The following is a 19,613-nucleotide window of genomic DNA, read 5'->3' as shown; positions in this document are numbered from 1 at the left end:
CAATCCCTTCTAAAAGACACTGATAAGTCAGTGGATGGGTCCAGAGAGATAGTACAGTGGGTCAGACCCTTGCCTTGTGTACTGCCAATCTCATTTGATCCCTGGTACCATGTATGGCTTCCTGAGTGTTAAACCTGGCCTCAAATTCCAAAGTCAGGACACTGGAGAGATGCAGGTCTGGAAGCAAACATCACTGTAGGAAATAATCCACATACATACACTAAGGAGGGTGAAATGAGTTCAGGAATTCCAACACATGAGCCTTCCATTCCTAAGAAGCAGACAGCTCTGTGGAGGAAGTCTGGAAATACCAGAGTGTTTTCCTGAGACCCTGGGTATTTATTTGGAAAAATAAGACCACACATGGAGGTGGAGATGAAATGGTTTAAACACCAATCCAAGGTACTAAAGTCAAAGATGTTTCCAACCAATGAGTAACAAGGTGTATACTGAGTGAGAATGACATTCGGTTAATCCTGCACCTGAGCACCACCAGATCACAGAGCCCCTGCAAATGCTGGGTGTGATCTGAACTCTCCTCCTCTCAGAAAACTACCAATGATAAATGATATTTAAAATCTCCAGACAGTAGGTCATAACTTGAATGTTGCCAGTGGTCAAAGCTTTTTATTAAGGCACTTATAGATATGAATGCATGGGGGGTTTGCCAAGAGTCAGGCACAGATAACATTCCCTAAAGCACTTTCCTTCAAGACAGGGAAGACCCAGGGTGAGTGAGGACAGTGAGATGTGGGCTGATGGCAGACCTGAGGAAGGGCCCAATAGGGTGCTGAGAAAGGGTCACATGCACTGAAGTTTTTCCAGTCTCGGCTTCAGAGAAGGACCTCATGAAGCAATGGGACACATGGGAAGCCCCCCATACCCTGCTCTCAGGCTCCCTGTGGCCTGCCCAGACATGGAGCACTACAGCTCCATGCGACTGTCCTTGTTTTGTTCAAGCTTTTGGATCTTCTGTGGTACAGTCTCTGTCCAGAAATGGTACCGTGATGCTTTCAGAGCCTGGCCCACTTCTGGCTGCAGGTTCAGTTGCAGGTACTGCTTCTCATGGTCCACCTTGGGCCAGGGGAGCAGTTCTTCACTGTTGGGGTGCCTGCAGACAAGTGCCAGGACAGCCATGTGAGGATCATTCTGAGCTGGAGGCAACCCATACCTGAGCTCCCCAAATGGACTTGGGCAAAGCAGTTAACCTAACCAGGGAGACATGGGGAGCCAGGGGCCTGGGGTACAGATTTCCAGATGCAGAAATCCCCTTCTGCAGGGATGTCTTGATCAGCAGGGGCTATTTTGTCCCCCTGTGTGAGGGAGACCTGGCTACTGCAGAGACCCTGCATGCTGGTCACCAGGCGATCAGCCCAGGGTTCAATCCTTCTGTCCATCTGGGTCTCAGAGCTGGAGGCATTCCCAGATCACCACTGATGGAGGGAGTCCTGGGGGACTCAGCTGTGATATCTCACCCATTTCTAGCAAAGTTGGCCCAGTACTTCATCATGGTCCTGCTCAGCAGCACCTCCTCCTCCGTGAGTTCAGCTACATAGAGCAAGAGGACAGGGGACCCTCAGCACCTGCCCCATAGGGCAAGCCTCCTCCTATTCAAGCCTCATTCCACATTCTCTTCACAATGTAATTCTTTCTGGGCCCTACCTAGGCTGGCTGGTACTGACTTCCTGGCCCTCTCACCCACTACTGACCCAATACTAGGCTCATTTCTATCCCAGCGTTCCATTCTTCCTTCTTTGGTGGCAGGGAGTAGAGTAAGATGGTATTTGGCCAAAGCCATAATGCTCAGGGGCTATTACTGGTTCTGTGGTGATTATTACTGGTAATCACCAGGATTACTCCTGGTGATGCTCAGGGGACCATATACAATGTTACAGATTGAGCCAAGTTTAGCTGTGTGCAAGGCAAGTGCATGAACCTTTGTCCTATCTGTCTCTCCTTACACCCAATTTTTCCTTCAGACTGTTAAAGCATTTGAGAAGCACATATGCTGTCTTGGAACATGTCCACCTTGGAACATCCCATAACACAGTCCCCCTTTGGACCAGCAAGTTATTGGGGGCATGGGAGCGACAAGGGTGCAGAGGTACCTTCCTGTCCAATATAAGGATGCACGTTTGGCTCAACCTTTCTAGGTGGACAATCCCAGACACCTAAGCTATCTTCTGTCTGTGTTCCAGGGTCCTCATCTGCACCCAGAGGGCATTCAACCATGTTTAAAAACCTGCCTAGAAATGAGGGCCCCTGCTTAGGAAGACTCACCGTGGTTGATCCAGGCAAAGATCCCAAAGACAAAGATAACTTCATTGCCATGGTCTGCCTTGACGTATGGTGGCATTTTGTCCTTGAGGAACCTGGACCGGTGCTGAAACTCATAGAAATAAACTGGAGCGAGGGGACCTGGGATAGGGGAAGTGGAGATAGACTGTGATGTGGCAGCCCCTCTCCTGTAGCCTTCCTGCCTACACACCAGCAAAGAGGTGAAAAGTTGCTTGAAATTTAGGTATTGGGGGCCTGGAGAGATAGCACAGCGGTGTTTGCCTTGCAAGCAGACGATCCAGAACCTAAGGTGGTTGGTTTGAATCCCGGCATCCCACATGGTCCCCCATGCCTGCCAGGAGCTATTTCTGAGCAGACAGCCAGGAGTAACCCCTGAGCACTGCTGGGTGTGACCCAAAAACCAAAAAAAAAGAAATTTAGGTATTGGGTCAAGGAAGATTGGCTGAAACCAGGGATTAAGGGACCCCTCACAGCCTTGGAATGGCCTGACTATGTGGTCTTGGGCAAAGGTGGATGGAGGTCACTGACTCAGTAAATATTTCTTAGACAAGTTCTGAGGACTAAGTAACCCAATGGAACAACCAGTCCCTGGCATCCATGGATCAATAGACTGGGAAAGACCTAGATCTGTAGAACTGGCACCAATAGCCCTAAGCTGTCCCTCTGCCAATTGGGTCATAACTACTCAAGTACTCACTCTGGAAATTTGCCACTTGGAGCGCAGGGATGACAAAGATGAAGTCTGCCATCATCTCCCGGAACTGGGCTTGGAGGGTTTGGGGGTCCTCGCTGTCCCCCATGTATTCCTCCATCAATAGGTCACTGATCTCAGGAGGCATCAGAAACTAGATGGGGAGAGTCAATTTGGGCAGCAGCAGGGAAGGGGAGCAGTGGGGCAAGTGGGTTCTGGGATGGATCATGCCAAAGGATCCCCTCCCATACCCCACAGCCTTTGCTAGGGGGACCCTGCCAGGCAGAGAGGCTCACCCTGCCCATTGGGGAAGGTCCCAGAGCCTCACCAACTTGGCAGTGGTTTCTTGCAAAATCCACCTCATGGTCTCTCTGTCCATTGCCTTTGCTTGTACGTTAAAAATATTCATGCTCTGCAGGGGTGAGGGTTGTCTCGAGTTAGGGTGGGGAAGAGTTTGGTACTATAAATCTGGAAGTCACAAATGGCCTCCAATCTGGGGTGCTGAGCTGAGGGGCCTCACCTTGGAGATGAGCCAGCCATATTCATCATTGTTGACGCCAATGATGCTGGGGACAGGCCGGAAATCGGCTGCCATCAGCAGATCCTGTGGGTGCCTGGGCAGGAAGATGCTGTCCACCACACCAGAGATGATCTGAAAGGGCTGAGGGGCACTCAGGGTCAAGCCACCCTTTCTTGGCTCATGCCCAGCCCCTCACACCCTTCCCAGGAGGCAGCACACCTAGCAGTGTGACCCACTCTCAGCTTCCCCCGGAGGAGGAAGGAGGGGCTCCCTAGGCCCAGAGACTGAGCCCTGAACCCAGGGTTATGTGCCCCCACCTTTCAGGCTCCATCTGACCTCGTTAATGGCCAGCATCTCCTCCTTGTTCTTGCCTCGAAGGCACTGCAGCAGGGCCTCAGAGTCCCCCTGGCCGCATCCAGAACGCTCGACCACCTTCTGCAGAGATGTCAGGGGCTGGATTAGCTTTGAGCTATGGCAAAGGAGAGTTTGCCCAAGGCTTCTGCTGGGTCTTGGTCTGCCCCTGGGTTCCTGCGGATCTGATTCCCCAATGTTTAGGGGTCTCAACCAGAGGGGCTGACTCCCCAGTGTTTAGGAGATTTCAACTATTCAGCCAGTCCTTACAGAGACGGGGACAGTTTTTTTTAGACCACAGAGCCTAGTGGGTCTCTATGAAGGCAGAGTCTGAGTTTCTCACCCCTGAACCCCTCCATAGTCTCCATCAGCTGCAGGTCTTTAGGCTCTTGGCAAGGAGATCTCATCACCCTGGAGTCATGTAGGTTTTTATTTTTTTTGGTTTTGGGCCATAGCTGTGGGTTCTAAGGTGCTACTTCTGGCTCTATGCTCAGGAATTACTTCTGGATGTACTCAGGGGTCCATGAGATGTTCGGGATCAAACTCAGGTTAGTTGCATGCAAGGCAAGTACCTTACTCTCTGTGCTACATATCTGGCTGATGCCTTGGAGGTTTAAGAGATTGTGGTGGAGGATGCAAAAGGCAGGAGGTTTTGTGTGTGTGTGTGTGTGTGTGTGTGCGCATGGGGATGGGGGCAGGACCACCTTGGGCAAGGACACTTACCCTGAACACTTCAGACATGTTGGTGATGAGGAAAGGCAACTGGACCACCCCACTTTCCATGATGGCCCTGTGGAAGAGTCCTTGGGACAATGGGGAAATCACGTGTGTGGACACACTGACGGCACCCGCAGATGAGCCAAAAATGGTGACGCGGTCTGGGTCACCCCCAAAGCTGGCAATATTCTGCTGGACCCAGCGCAGCGCAGCCACTTGGTCCAAGAAGCCCCAGTTTCCAGTGGCATGTCTGTCTCCAGTGCTGAGAGGTAGGTAACAGGAAAGGGGGTTACAGGAAGTCTGTAACCTAGGTCGATTGATCCTGTCCCCTTCCCCCTGCCTGCTGGCTCACCTGAAGAAGCCCAGAATGCCCAGGCGATACTGGACTGTCACCACCACTACATCCTCAAAGGCCGCCAGCGCAGAGCCATCGTATACAGAGGCCGTGCCCATCACCAGGCCCCCACCATGGATCCACACCATTACCTGGAGGAAACCGAGGCAGACACACTGTCCCTCCAGCACAAAGAACAGCTCTTTGTTTCATCATACAGAATATTGGCAAAACAGAGGGTGTTGTTAGGGATGGGCTGACATGAGTTCTAGCAGAAAAATCAGCGTGCGCGCGCGCGCGCACACACACACACACACACACACACACACACACACACACACACACACACACCCGCCACACACACACCTATGTTGGTGCCTGCCCTGGGTACCAAAGCCTGGTGCTGCTTCTTCCAATACCTTCCAGAGGTGACACTTTATCCCTGAGGAATCGCCATTCTTATGGGCCCAAGCAATGACCCATGGATATAGTTTCCTGGGCCTGAATTGGAGGAGTTTCATCTGAGGGCCTATTTCTAGCCTCTGGGAACAACTTGGGTTTCCAGCCCTTCCACTTTGGGCCCACAAAGTCCACACTGCAGCTCATCTTGTCCTGACAGAACTGTCCTTGCATGCCCCTGCCACTGCGACCTGGACTCACTGGCAGATTGGCGTCTTCACGGGCATGGGCAGGAGCATAGACATTGAGGTACAAGCAGTCTTCAGACATGTTGGCTGGGGACAGGGTCAGATTCAGCAGCATGTAGATTATTCCATTCACTTCAGCCGTGTTCTGTAGACAGCTGTTGGCCATGGCCAGCAGTCAGGCCTGGGATTCTTCACCCTCCCAAAACTTCTCTCTTCAGCACCCCATTACACAGAGCCATCCCTAGAATCTCTCCCCACCAGACTCTGGGGAAGTTGGAAAAAAAAATGTTCCAGAGAGCCTCAAGATGAGGAGGGCCTGAGAGTAATCTTTATTTTTTCTTTGTGTTTTTGGTTTACACCCAATGTTCAGGCCTTAATCCTAGCTCAGTGTTCAGGGATCACTCCTGGTGGTGCTTGGAGGACCATATTGGGTTCCAGAGATTGAACCTGGGTCAGCCACATAAAAGGCAAATATCCTACTCACTGTACTATCTCTCTGCCCCATACTTGAGGGAAATCTTACCTTTGGGGTGTGGGGATCTTTGTGAGAATACTGATGTTTGTATGTTCTGACACTGTGTCCTGGTACCCAGTTAGGCCAGGGACATAAGCTGCTGGAATAAATGAAGCTCATTTCTTGGGGGCAGAGGTGCCCTATGCTCAGATTCTCAGGGAGTCATTACTTCCGGGCTCTAGGCCCTGAACACTGCACACAGGCCCCTTGGTCAGGGTCCTTGGCTCTGTCATTTGGACCTGGGGTCCCCACTCCCCATGGACTTGCAGCGTATGCAGCTGGATTCTGGGCACTTCCCCCCACCCAGGATGGAGAACCCTTGAGGAGCTTCCTCTTAAGGAGTCAGTATGTTTAAGGGTGGGGGATCTTTGGGGTCTGAATCTAATCCCACTGATACTCCATGTACTCATTTGTAAAGCACATGTGGGCTCCACCAGACTCAGGGTGGAATTGGACCTGCTGTTGGTGTTCAAGATGAAATGACAGTTGGGGTTGTTCCAGAGCTCATAGTACCCACCACCCCAGGGTCTGGAGTTCCCTGGGCCTCTACTTACATGGCTGAGAATGAGGTCCCATCCCTTACACCATTCCATGCTTCAGGGGGCTCAGGGGGTGCAAACCGCAGTGACCCAAGGGGCGGCTTGGCAAAGGGAAGGCCCAGGAAGGTGTTGACACCCACATTGGTGCCCTTCACATGAACATATCTTCCCTGCACCTGTCCCAGGTGTGTGGTCCGGATGGGGCTGGCAGAGTCCTGGCCTATGGATAGAGAAGAGCTCATTAGGGCTTATCCCTCCTGAAGCAGTGAGAGTGCCCGTGCCTCCCAGCCTCAGCTCACCCCAAATATTTGAATGTATCTCCTGCCTCTCATGAGGACCTGATACCCATGCCTCAACCCTCCATGGGTGGGCAAAGCCTCCGTCATTCCACCCACTGAGTCTCCCAAGTTTCAGACAAAGGAATTCCATGTGGCAAATGTTCCTTCCAGGGTCCATGAGTCTGTAGCAGGACTGTGGGCTGGCACAGACCAGGTCTTTTTTTTTTTTTTAAATGCTCTTTCTAGGGATGAACAGAAATGCTAGAGGAAAGATCCTTCTGGAGAAAAGTGAAAATCCAGGGCAAGTGGCCAAGAAACAGTACAGTGGAGTTGACCTGAATTCTATCCCAGTATCCCATATGTTCCCACCAGAAGTGATCCATGAGCACAGTAATCCCTAAGCACCACTGAGTTTAGACCCAAAACAAACAAAACTATATACACAAATAGGATAATTTATAGATGTTCTTAAGTGAACACAGAGCAAACAAGTGCCTACCAGCTGATAAGTAAGTCAATAAAATGTGTCCAATATAAATAAAGGAATGTGAATCAGTGCTTGCTTTGGCAGAACATATCATAAAATAAATTTATTATTTAGCAATGGAAAGAAGTACTAGCACATGGATAGACCTTTTACAATGCTTTTACAATGTTTTGGAGGAGTAGCTCACTCAAAGGGCAGAGCACATGCTATGCATGCAGGAGTTGGATTTGATCCTCAGCGCCACAGTCCCTCAGAACCATTAGGAGCAACACCCAAATACTGAGCTGGTAGTAGCCCCGGAGCACTCCCAGGTGTGGCCCCAGACAACAAAACCTTAAAATATAAGTTAAATAAACCAGTCAACAGGACCACATGCTGGAATGATCCAATTTACATGAAAAGTTCTGGAACTGGTATATCCAGAAACAGAGCAGTCAATGTACAGAGGCTGGGGAAAGTGGAACTGATTTGGCGAGCTTTGAGACAATATTGAACCACCTGGATTGTGGGTCAGTGGTATGTGACATACCCTTCATCTCAAACCTGTTCTCAAGAAACACAGGGCGGAGAGACAGGACAGTGATGTGCTTGCAGGGAATTGTCAGGAAGGGTTGAGCTCCATTGGGAGATTTCTCCACCCAAATGGAAAAAAAAAATGCACGTGTCTTTCTCAAAGCATGGGCTTTATTTGAATCCTGAGCTTTCATGAAGCACTGTTGGGAGGGGGGGTCCAAGGAGATGTTTTACAGCTTCAGAGTTCTGCAAGAATTCTGGGTTCACTATCCAGCATCATTACCCGAGCACTGTTGGGAATCACCAGAGCACAGAACTGGAATAACTCCAGAGCACTGCCAGGTATGACCCCCAAATCAAATAAAAATAAATAAACAAATGAAATAAACAAACTGGGTATAAGCATGGGCATAGCCTGGGCATAGGAGCATCAAACACATGAGCCTGATAAGGCAAGAATGTCCTTTTTAGGGCCAGTGAAGGTGGCAATAGCAGAACTGTGGGCCAGGGATATTGCTCATTGGTAGAGGATATATTACATAGGCAAGACCCTGGGCTTAATACCTAGCATAACACACACACACATACACACACACACATATATCCTGTAAATAGAATTTCTATGATACTATGAAACATGGTCGCCAGCAGAGGGAAAGGAGAGAGAGAGAGAGAGAGAGAGAGAGAGAGAGAGAGAGAGAGAGAGAGAGAGAGAGAGAGAGAGAGAGAGAGAGAGAGAGAGTGTGGAATGGGTAAAAGGTTACTTTGGTTTGGGCCACATCAGTGCTCAGAGGACACTTTCCCCTAGGTGCATATGGGAAGGGGCAGGGTTCCCAAGTACATCAGCCCCAGGGCTCCTACGTGAAAAAGAACAAACTGTGCTTTACTCTTTTGTGATAAGTCCTTCGAACCATGTTCTCAGTCATGTGAACAGGATGAGACTAGACTTTTGGTGGTAGGTATGATAAGGTTCATATTCATATTGGGGGGTGACGCTATACTTACAGTAACATAAATCCAAGGTAAAGCAAAAAAGTTTGTTTTTTTAAAAAAAGGTAGGTTAGGATCCAGAGCTATAATGTAGTGGGTAGGGTGATTGCCTGGCACATAGCCAACCTGGGTTTGATTCCCAGGGTCCCATATGGTTCCCTAAGTACTACCAGGAGTGATCCTGAGCACAGAGCCAGTAGTAAGCCCTGAACACTGCTAGATGTGGTTCTAAAAGCAAACTAATAACAAAAAAGTAGGTTATAAAGAGATGGCCCCAAAAAGGAATATGAAAAAAGAACATTGGAGGCCATCAGTGAGACATGATGGGATCAGGACATACTGAAAATCTGGAGATGAGCCAGTGGCTGGTATTAACTTCAAGTCCTGGGAGAAGGCAGACAGTTATTTAGATAAAAGCAGGTGGCCCAGGTCGTGGTGACTGTTGGAGGCTGATCACAGGCATGTGGGATTATTTATACTCTTCTCTCCACTGACAGGAACAGGCTGCCCTTAGGAATGGGTGGCCTTGGGCAGCCCTGCCTCTCTGTGCCACAGGGTTGAGTTAGGCTCAGGGTTTGAGTTTCCCTGCTGGGCTAATCTTCATTAACTGCAGCCTCCTTAACAAGCCCTCCTGTGGGGTTCAGGTTCTGCCTTGGCAGAATCTGGTAAAGCTGAAATAAGAACTGCCAAAATAAAAACTAAATAAACAAGGGGCTGGAGAGATAGCACAGTGGTGTTTGCCTTGCAAGCAGCCGATGCAGGACCTAAGGTGGCTGGTTCAAATCCCAGTGTCCCATATGGTCCCCCGTGCCTGCCAGGAGCTATTTCTGAGCAGATAGCCAGGAGTAACCCCTGAGCACCACCGGGTGTGGCCCAAAAACAAAACAAAACAAAACAAAAACAAAAACAAAAAACTAAATAAACAAAAGAAACATTAAGGTGGAAGAAAAGGAAATTAATAGAAAGAAAAAATCAGCCTCTTGGAGCCAAACCAAACCCTAGCTCTCAGGTCAGCTGGGAGGTTAGTGACCTCTGAGACCTGGCATTAGTTCCACAAAGCTCACAGTCTAAGAAAGCAGCCTGGAGCAGAACCAGCATGGCCTAAGACCCTACCTTCTGGGGGAGGTAACTCTAGCCAGGAACAATGTTAGGGTCCCTTTGTGTTAGGAAGCTGACCAGCAGATGAAGGGAAGGAAGAAACAAAGGAAGAAGGGAGTCTGTGACCACAGAGGTGACAAACCAAGCCTCAGCACCTCCTTTCATGCCTAGAGTGCCTGCCCATCTGGTCCTTGGGAGGAGCTAGAGCTGAGTGCTCAGGAACTGGCACACACACACACACACACACACACACACACACACACACACACACACTCTGAAGGCTGCTCAGTTCTCCCTTTCTGAAGCTGGGTTCACACACACACACACACACACACACACACACACACACACACACTCTGAAGGCTGCTCAGTTCTCCCTTTCTGAAGCTGGGTTCACACACACACACACACACACACACACACACACACACACACACACACACACACACACACACACACACACACACTGAAGGCTGCTCAGTTCTCCCTTTCTGAAGCTGGGTTCAGTCCAAAACAGCTTTCAGAGGCGAGCTCAGGAGGCTGAGCAGATCGAGAATCTTGTAACCTTCCAAGGCAATGGTGGTGGTACAGTGTTGGGGCAGGTTTGGACCAAGGGGAAGGGATGGGTGTCCAGGCCACTGGGAAGTGAGTAATGGGAGACATGGCCACACTTAGGAGAGAGGGTGCAAGAGTTCAAGATGCCTCAGGACTGGAGCCATAGCATAGTGGGTAGACCATTTGCCTTGCACGTTGCTGACTTCAGCTCAATCCCCAGTATTTCATATGGTCCCTCTGAGCACCTCCAAGAGTGATTCCAGAGTGTAAAGCCAGGAGTAACCTCTGAGCACCACTGGGTATGACCCCCCCCCAGAAAAAAACCAACGAAAATAAACAAATAAGTGTTCCTGATGTCCTAGGCAAGGTGCCCACATGGTTTAAAAATTGCTGATTAACCAAGGAAGACCTACACTGCTCAGACTTCGACCTGCTCAAAAGAGACTTCCCTTAACACTGAGAAGACTTAACAACAACAATGACCTGCTTACAGGACAGGGCTCCCTGCATTGCCCTTTGATTGTGAGGTGAAAGGAGAGGATGCTCCACATCCTGACTTCAATGTAAGATATGCAGATTCCAGGATCTTTAATACAGAAACATGATACCAACAACAGAGACTGTGTGAAAAATAAAAGTGTGTTGGCACTACAGACAATGTCTTGGATTGGACGATCTAGCTTGCCTGGAGCCTAGACTTGGTCTTGTGCCAGGAAACTTCAGGGGTCTGGTCTCTTTGTACTTAGGCCAAAGTTATTTCTTTCCATGTCCCTCATATTTTGGTGGGCCTATGCAAACAACAATTGCCACTCTAACACCATTTTTACTGTGCTCCTTTGACTCTAATCCTTAAAAAGAACTCACTTAAAATTTGAGGTTAACTTAAGCTAATATGCATGGATATGGAAATGTAAGAAAATACTATGCCTGTAATGTTTAAGGAGTTACGTAAGTTTTATGGCTTTAGATTGCCATGTGTACTGTTAAGAAATATTATAATGTGTTACAATCTGGGGACTTGAGGGACAAAGTAATTGTACATGGATTCTGTCTTATTTATCTTAATGTTCTTTGGCTGAAATTTCAAAGTTAAGATATCAGCAAGGGGGGGCCGGAGAGATAGCATGGAGGTAAGGCGTTTGCCTTTCATGCAGAAGGTCATCGGTTCGAATCCCGGCGTCCCATATGGTCCCCCGTGCCTGCCAGGAGCAATTTCTGAGCATGGAGCCAGGAATAAACCCCTGAGCACTGCCGGGTGTGACCCAAAAACCACAAAAAAAAAAAAAAAAAAAAGATATCAGCAAGGGGACTTCTGAGAATTATGTTATGGGTGATTGTCCTTCCACTGTAACTTTACCTTGTCCTCTTTCTTTGCACCCTTGTTCTCATAATTAAAAATAAAAATTAAAAAAAATTGCTGATTAAATCCTGAAGACCACAAAGGTCCATCACCTTTGCACTGGAGGCCAAGATGTACCCTTCCTGGGCTGGGTACGTGGAGTGAGGAGAGATCAATAGATTCTTGCTGGGCTTCAGGGTTTAGCTTTTAGAGCTGCATTTGGAGAGGGTTAATACACTTGTCTGGGATTTCTTGGTACAGGGCAGGGAGGGCAGGGCTCAGAGATTGCTTTAGTACCCCTCTGGCTCTGGACATAATACTCAGGACCAATATCAATGATGATTATTATTGTTGCCCCACCAGCTCCACCACAAACCCTAGGAAGGAACTTAAGGAAAGGAATAATAGGAGTCACTTGTGCAAACCTGGAATCACCAAACCAAAACCTAATACCCAATGTGATTTCAGTTTAATTCCCAGTGTGAATGAGCCTCTTCCAGACCAATCAATCTGGAATTTCCAGGTCAGGTAATCTGCTGGTTAGGCCCTTCTACCCCTACCTTAAAGGAAAGGGGACCTGGCCAAAAATGCCCTCATTTCTGGGCTGAAGTCATAAGGGGTGTTGGGAATAAAAACTGGGTTATCCATGTGCATGGCAAGTGCCCTCCCACTCTACTATCTCTCCTGACATTTTCTACAGCCCTCTGAGTTCTTCAAAGAGTTACACCGAACAGTTGGAGTTTCAAATTTCTCAGCTGAATCTTGTTTTATAACAAGGTAAAAGTCCTCAATTTTACCACTTGAGCACTCCTGAATCTATGGATGGCCTCAGACAATCCTTCAAGGAGAGGTGGTTACCCGGCAAGTTAGTCCAAATTCCAGGGTGTAGAAACATGAGTTCTTTACCTGCTCCCACCCTTATGTCCCATCCCCAGCTCAGGTATTACAGCCTCTGACCAGTATATCCCTCTTCTCTGTCACCCATCTTAGCCCAAGAGTCTCACCCTGGCCTGAGTTGAGGAGAAGCAGGATCCCACAGATCAAGGTGCTCAAAGACAAAGCCTGATCAATTGACCACATGGTGGCTCAGGATAGGAGGGTGGCCACGCTGCTTGGCACCAGGAAGCTGGATCTGACAGTGCCTAGCCCTAATCTAGAGTTTGAACTGGGCAGAGTAGGCGGGACAAGAGGAGGGTTGGGCAATGAACAGTGGATTTATCAGAGTCTCATCCCACAGATTAGAGACACATTAGACTCAAGTCCACTCTGCCCAGGCACCTTGGGGCTTCCTTCAAAAGTGGAAATTCTCTCTCTCCTGCAGTCACTGGAAAGTCCCAGGCACTTCATGCATTTGGAAAGAAGCATGAGTGGGGAACCTCAGAAAATTTCTTAGAGGAGAGGCACTACTAGAGTTCCTGAATATGAGACAGGACAACATTGGTTCAGGGTGAAGGGACCAGCCTGAACTCGACAGGCAGGGAAATGAGGATCCTTTACCCTGGAAGTGTCTGCCCCTCCAGGACTGTTTCTTGGCTCTGCCTTCTAGACTCCTTACCAGCCTAGTCCCAGGAATGGGGTGTCCGAGAACCCTCTTGTCACGTCCCTTGGAAAAATGCACAAACGGCGGTAGCATTTCTTACATTTATTGATTTTGGATTCATACCCAGTAATGCTTGGACTGTTAGGTGATTGAGGGTATGGGGGAGCCACTCCTGACTGTAACAAGAAACCAACCTGGGTATTCCGTGTGTAAAGTATGTGCTCTGATCATTTTAATTCTCTTGGGCTCCTGGAGCCCTTTACCTGCTCCCACCCTTATGTCCCATCCCCAGCTCAGGTATTACAGTCTCTGACCAATATATCCCTCTTCTCTGTCACCCATCTTTTTTTTTTTGTTTGTTTGTTTTTGGGCCACACCCAGCGTTGCTCAGGGGTTACTCCTGGCTGTCTGCTCAGAAATAGCTCCTGGCAGGCACGGGGGACCATATGGGACACGAGGATTCGAACCAACCACCTTTGGTCCTGGATCGGCTGCTTGCAAGGCAAATGCCGCTGTGCTATCTCTCTGGGTCAGTCACCCATCTTAGCCCAAGAGTCTCACCCTGGCCTGAGTTGAGGAGAAGCAGAATCCCACAGATCAAGGCGCTCAAAGACAAAGCCTGATCTATTGGCCACATGGTGGCTCAGGATAGTTCCATTTATCTAAAAGGAACTGCAAACGGTAGTGATCTTTTATCCATTTGACCAACATTTTGAAGGATAGATAGCCTACTGGTCTGCACATTTCGGATCCGGCAGGCACTCCAGGGTCCACCTCAGAGCACAGCTCGGCCCTGGGAAGTTCAACTGGCACTCCAGGGTCCACCCAGGGCACAGCTCTGCCAGTTCGACTGGCAGTGAATCGTGCCAGAAGAGACCTAATATTGGTATCGAGGGGCCGGAGAGATAGCATGGAGGTAAGGTGTTTGCCTTGCATGCAGAAGAACTGTGGTTCGAATCCGGGCATCCCATATGGTCCCCGGAACCTTCCAGGAGCGATTTCTGAGCATGGAGCCAGGGGTAACCCCTGAGCACTGCCGGGTGTGACCCAAAAACCAAAATAAATAAATAAATAAATAAATAAATAAATAAATAAATAAATAAGTAAGTAAGTAAATATTGGTATCGAGCATCCACTGCAGGAGCAAAGCAGGAGGCTGCAGAGCCAGGCTCAATCTCGGACCAGTACCCCAGGAACTAGCTCGGGAACTAGCTCAGTGTCCCAGAAACTAGCCTGGTCTCCCGGGCCGGGCTTGCAAGAACTCAGAGCCCCCGTGCTTCCCGCAGCTCTCACAGGGAGCACCTGCCAGCGGAATTTGCAAAATTTGTCCCTCGCACGCCGCCGTCGCCACGCCACGCCCCTTCCGGTTTCCCGGCGTGCCCTGCGAGAAGCGGAAGTGCCCGCCCGCAGCGGCCAGCCATGGTGGGTGGTGGCGGCGGCGGCGGGATGGGGGGCGGCGGCCTCCTAGAGAACGCCAACCCCTTGATCTACGAGCGCTCTGGGGAGCGACCGGTGACGGCGGGCGAGGAGGACGAGCAGGTTCCGGACAGCATCGACGCGCGGGAGATTTTCGATATCCGCCGCTGCCGGGCGGGCGCGGGCGGGACCGCAGGGCCGGGCGGGGAATGGAATGAAGCGCTGGCCTCGCGGGCGGCGGAACTGTCACTCTCGAGGCCGGGCGGCCCCGACTGGAGGGTTGTCAGCGGGGCGATGGCGCGGATCGGATCCCTTTTCCTTCACTCGGCCACATCTGATCCGCTCCATCAACGACCCTGAACACCCGCTGACGCTGGAAGAACTGAACGTCGTCGAGCAAGTCCGAGTTCAGGTGAGTCTAGAATCAGAAAAAGGCCTCACTGTGCCCTAAGGGGTGCATGATCCCCCAGCGCCCAATTAAGTCCCCGGGATCTTTGGAAGTGGAGTATTGTGCCCATTTTTTTTTTGTTTGTTTGTTTTTGGGCCACACCCACTCGGCGGTACTCAGGGGTTACTCCTGGCTGTCCGCTCAGAAATAGCTCCTGACAGGCACGGGGGACCATATGGGACACCGGGATTCGAACCAACCACGTTTGGTCCTGGATCGGCTGCTTGCAAGGCAAACGCCGCTGTGCTATCTCTCCGGGCCCGTTTTGTGCCCATTTTATAGATAAGGGTACTGGGGTCATAAGCGGTCAGTGGACTGACTTGTCTGGAGCAGCAAATTGTAAAACAAAACAAAACAAAACAAACAAACCAGGGTCGCACTGAGCTGGGAAAACCCTGACTCTTTATCATTTCACCCTGCAACCAGGTGAGTGACCCAGAGAGTACCGTGGCCGTGGCATTCACCCCCACCATCCCACACTGCAGCATGGCCACTCTGATTGGCCTGTCCATCAAAGTCAAGCTTCTGAGATCCCTTCCCCAGCGCTTTAAGGTACGTTGGGATTGCATCCCTCTTACGCTTGGGGCAAGTTTAAGTCAAGTATGAGTGGCTGCTCCTGGAGGCAACATAGAGAGCTAGTTGGAATAGGGTTCAGTACAGTGAGGGTTGAAGGATTCCAGACAGCAAAAGTGGGAGGTGGACTTCTGCTTAGATGGGACAGCAAGAGTAAAGGCCTGAGCTGGGAAGCGCAGACCAGTAGTGAGGAGCAGGATAGGAAAGGCATTAGGGAGGTTTGTTGCAGGGAGGGGACATAGGTAGTCCTCTGGGTAAACATTGATTGGCTAAAGGGATGGGGGTTTGGGTTTGGGTAATGGAAGGACCAGAGTCTGAGACCTAGTTAAGAAGGTTTTGCTAGAGATGGAGAATAGTGGAGCAGATGCGAAGTGCTCGATTCTGCTTGTCTCCTCCAGATGGATGTTCACATTACTCCAGGGACCCATGCCTCAGAGCATGCAGGTAAGTGTGACCTAGTGCTGAGGCTTCTCCTGGGTGGGTGAGTCCTCAGGGAGGCAGCAGCCTAGAAGGAAACTGATCATCACAAGTTTCCTGTGTTTTCTAGGTTCTTTCCCGTCCATGTATGAGTCCCCTTCTTTCTCCCCTCCAAAAGCCATTCATAGTCCTGCATTCAGGCTCCAGATAAGGTTCATGTATTGTATGAAAGCCCTACTTAGCCTCTTTTAGTTTTCTCCCATGCCAATCCTGTTCTTCCCCCTCCAGCTTTTTTGGTACTAGACTTTTTGGAAAAGTCTGTGAGAGCTTTGGAGACATCTCTCCATCTCGTTTATCCTATCCCTCTCCTCTTCTAAACATAACAGACTCAGGCTGCCCCAAGCATTATAATAGATAAAACAGACATGAAGATACCTTGGGTTGTCTCCAAGAAAGGTGAAGAGATGTGGGTTCAGGTTATTGAGGCATCCTGATTGAATGTTGGGAAAGAGGTATGTATGTATGTGTGGCTGAAAGGTGAGGCGCGCTAGCAGTCTGGCAAACCAGGCTTTCATTCCCTTCTCTCCTCCTTTCTTTTCATACAGTGAACAAGCAACTTGCAGATAAGGAGCGGGTGGCAGCTGCTCTGGAGAATACCCATCTGCTAGAGGTTGTCAACCAGTGTCTGTCTTCTCGTTCCTGAGCTTGCCTTTGTCCTCAGCGCCATCCAGGACACATGTTCTGACTTTTTTGAATCACTGACATTGAAAAAAATAACACTTTTTATTTTGTAATAAACCCTTAATTTATATTCATTTCCCAGTGTTTTATGGAATCTTTTATTTGGGTGGGGTCATTCAGTTTAAGGGGAGGCAGTATATAGTTTGTGCCTATACAAATTGGGTTGCTGAGTTCATTTAAAACACTTTTTGGAATTGGGGGAAAGTGTTGGTACACATCTGGTGGTGCTCAGGGCTTACACCTGACTGTTAGGAAGCACTTCTGGTGGGGCTATAGGATCTGTATGTGCTGGCCATGGGTCAAATGGGGTTGATCTTATAAAGCAAATGCCTTAATCCCAATACTCTCTTCAGTCTCCATTTTAAGAACTTCTCCTGGGGCTGGAGCAATAGCTCAGTGATAGAGCATTTGCCTTGCATGCAGCCAACCTGGATGGACCCAGGTTCAATTCCCAGCATCCCATATGGTCCCCTGCCAGGAGTGATTTCTAAGTACAGAGCCAGTAGACACTCCTTAGTACTGCAGAGTGTGGCCCCCAAAAAACAAAATTCCTCCAAATGGCATTCACAGTTGTTTTTTGGTTTTGGGGTCATACCCGGTGGTGCTCAGGGGTTACTCCTGGCTCTGTGCTCAGGGGTCATTCCTGGTGGTGCTTGGGGTACCATATAGGATATTGGAAATTGAAGCCAGGTCTCCCACTTGCAAGGAAATGCCTTAATGGTTGTGCCCCCATAGTTGTTTTTGTAATAAGGCTCCAATCAAGATCAATGGATTTCATCTGGTGGGTCACCCTGTCTATATAGCACCATTCAACTTCATTTGTTGATACTGACTTCATCTTTTTAGCTTTGTCTAGAATAGCATTCTTCAACCATCTTATGCCTGCAACTGACCCTTATAACCACAATAGATCAGTTGTTTTTAGCCTTCACCTTTGGACTGACACAGGTTCATGACGAGACATTGAAGACCACTAGTCTGAAACCATCTGCATCCCACTCCTACTTTTTGTCTTTGACATTGACTTTTTCTTCCCTCTCTGAGGGACCTCAGACAGGATCGTTAGGATTGCTTCAGTACATGCACCACATCCAGGATTAAGTTCATGGCCTCATGCTTGCCCTGAATGATTACTAACCACTGAGTCATCTTCTGGGGCCTTCTTACTGAGGGTCACAACAGTGACCCTCAAGTTTCCTAGTTGGTTTCGCTTACGAAATGACACCAGAGTTTGAAATCATGACTTTGGTCTGTTTAAGCACTTAAGCCATTGAACCATTATGGGGTCTTTTTTTATTTAAAAAAATTAAAAAGCGGGGCAGAGCAGTGGCACAAGTAGTAAGGCATTTGCCTTGCAGGCAGCTAACCTAGGACAGACCGCAATTTGATCCTTGGCATTCCATATGGTCCCCAAGCCTGGGGCGATTTCTGAGTGCATAACCAAGAGAAACCCCTGAGTATTACCAGGTGTGGCCCAAAAAACAAACAAACAGACAAGCATTTTGTTGGGGATTGAAAATAAGTATCCAGAAATCACACCTATGAGGAGCATATGCTTTACTACTGAGCTACGTTCACAACCCCTGGACACCTGCTGATTTTGGACCACAGCTAATCCTGACTACTCGGAGTTCTTTCTGGTGGTGCTTGGGAAACTTGTGGTGCCAGGGATTGAACCTGGGCCTCCTGAACATACATACACAGCCCTTTGGGCTGTATTTTCAATCCAGGCACTTTTTGGGAAATCCTGGGAAAATGCACAATCTGTGTAAGGCTGAAGTGGTTCTTGGTGGGGGTGGGGTGGGGTGGGGTGGGGTGAGAAGCTGAAGTTTTTTGTTTTTGTTTTATAGGGGTGGGAGGTATATCTGGAAGCTTCCAGGACTTACTGGCACTGTGCTCATGGATCACTTTTGAAGGTGCTCTTATATGGTTCTGGGAATTGAACCAGGGTGAACTCTATGCAAGGCAATTGCCTTACCTCTTGGACTGTCTCTTGGAAGGTCTACAAAGCAGACATTGTTTGGCTTCAGATTTGAATTGGGGGCAATGAACCTTGCCCAGAAGAGCTGTTTGTCTCCTACCAGTTGGTGTATGGTGGCAGCTTGTCCTGCTGTTGGGGAGGTTCAGTCTGGGCTCCTGCTCAGGGGAGTTGCAGGTTTCTGTGCACCTGAGGCACCATTTCTATCAGCAACTCCCAGAGGAGTTTGTCACTCCAAGTGACAAAATACTGAGCTTCTGGATGATTCGCCCTGACACTGTGTCCCGAGCACATTAGATCAGGCCATGGACCTTCTGCCTTGAATTAGCCATTTAGGAGGTAGATAACCACAATCTCCTACTTTGGTTTCTTTCACTGAGATAAACAGGGATATTAAACCTTGTTTGCCCTCCTTATCTGAAACTCAGATTTGATAACAGGCAGAGCTGCAGAGGCCTCTACAGGGAGCTGAAAAACTTGACAAATCTGTTTTCAAGGGCCAGCTGACAACATTGACCAGTCCTGAGAGGGTACGTGGGAACAAGGACTGATAGATGTATCCAGCTCTGTATGGCCATTGCTATTCATTATTCCTGTTGTGCAGAAGAGGAATCTAAATCACCCCCCAA

General features: G+C 49.1%; 2 protein-coding genes across 3 annotated transcripts; one reads left to right on the top strand and one right to left on the bottom strand.

Moving 5' to 3' along the window:
• Window positions 1-595: 595 nt before the first annotated feature.
• LOC126027378 (cocaine esterase-like) lies at window positions 596-14,057 on the bottom strand. Of its 2 annotated transcripts, none has more exons than XM_049786394.1 (12): window positions 13,973-14,057; window positions 6,627-6,831; window positions 5,572-5,713; window positions 4,930-5,063; window positions 4,584-4,839; window positions 3,846-3,944; window positions 3,510-3,650; window positions 3,318-3,401; window positions 2,996-3,143; window positions 2,281-2,418; window positions 1,476-1,548; window positions 596-1,111 (listed from the first exon to the last, which is right to left on the bottom strand). In XM_049786394.1, the coding sequence occupies exons 1-12, from the start codon at window positions 14,046-14,048 to the stop codon at window positions 925-927; spliced, it is 1,683 nt and encodes a 560-aa protein (XP_049642351.1). In that variant the 5' UTR covers window positions 14,049-14,057; the 3' UTR covers window positions 596-924. The 2 variants fall into 2 exon arrangements, with proteins under 2 accessions (XP_049642351.1, XP_049642350.1); XM_049786393.1 differs by lacking the exon at window positions 13,973-14,057 and adding an exon at window positions 12,876-13,016.
• Window positions 14,058-14,807: 750 nt separating this feature from the next.
• CIAO2B (cytosolic iron-sulfur assembly component 2B) lies at window positions 14,808-17,080 on the top strand. Its single transcript, XM_049786498.1, has 5 exons — window positions 14,808-14,984; window positions 15,160-15,239; window positions 15,702-15,827; window positions 16,247-16,292; window positions 16,871-17,080. The coding sequence occupies exons 1-5, from the start codon at window positions 14,831-14,833 to the stop codon at window positions 16,966-16,968; spliced, it is 504 nt and encodes a 167-aa protein (XP_049642455.1). The 5' UTR covers window positions 14,808-14,830; the 3' UTR covers window positions 16,969-17,080.
• The last annotated feature ends 2,533 nt before the right edge of the window (window positions 17,081-19,613 follow it).

Source organism: Suncus etruscus, chromosome 14, assembly GCF_024139225.1.
Source record: "Suncus etruscus isolate mSunEtr1 chromosome 14, mSunEtr1.pri.cur, whole genome shotgun sequence".
NCBI classification, from domain to species: domain Eukaryota; kingdom Metazoa; phylum Chordata; class Mammalia; order Eulipotyphla; family Soricidae; genus Suncus; species Suncus etruscus.
The sequence above is the reverse complement of the archived record's forward strand: the minus strand, read 5'-3'. Positions and strand labels throughout refer to the sequence as shown.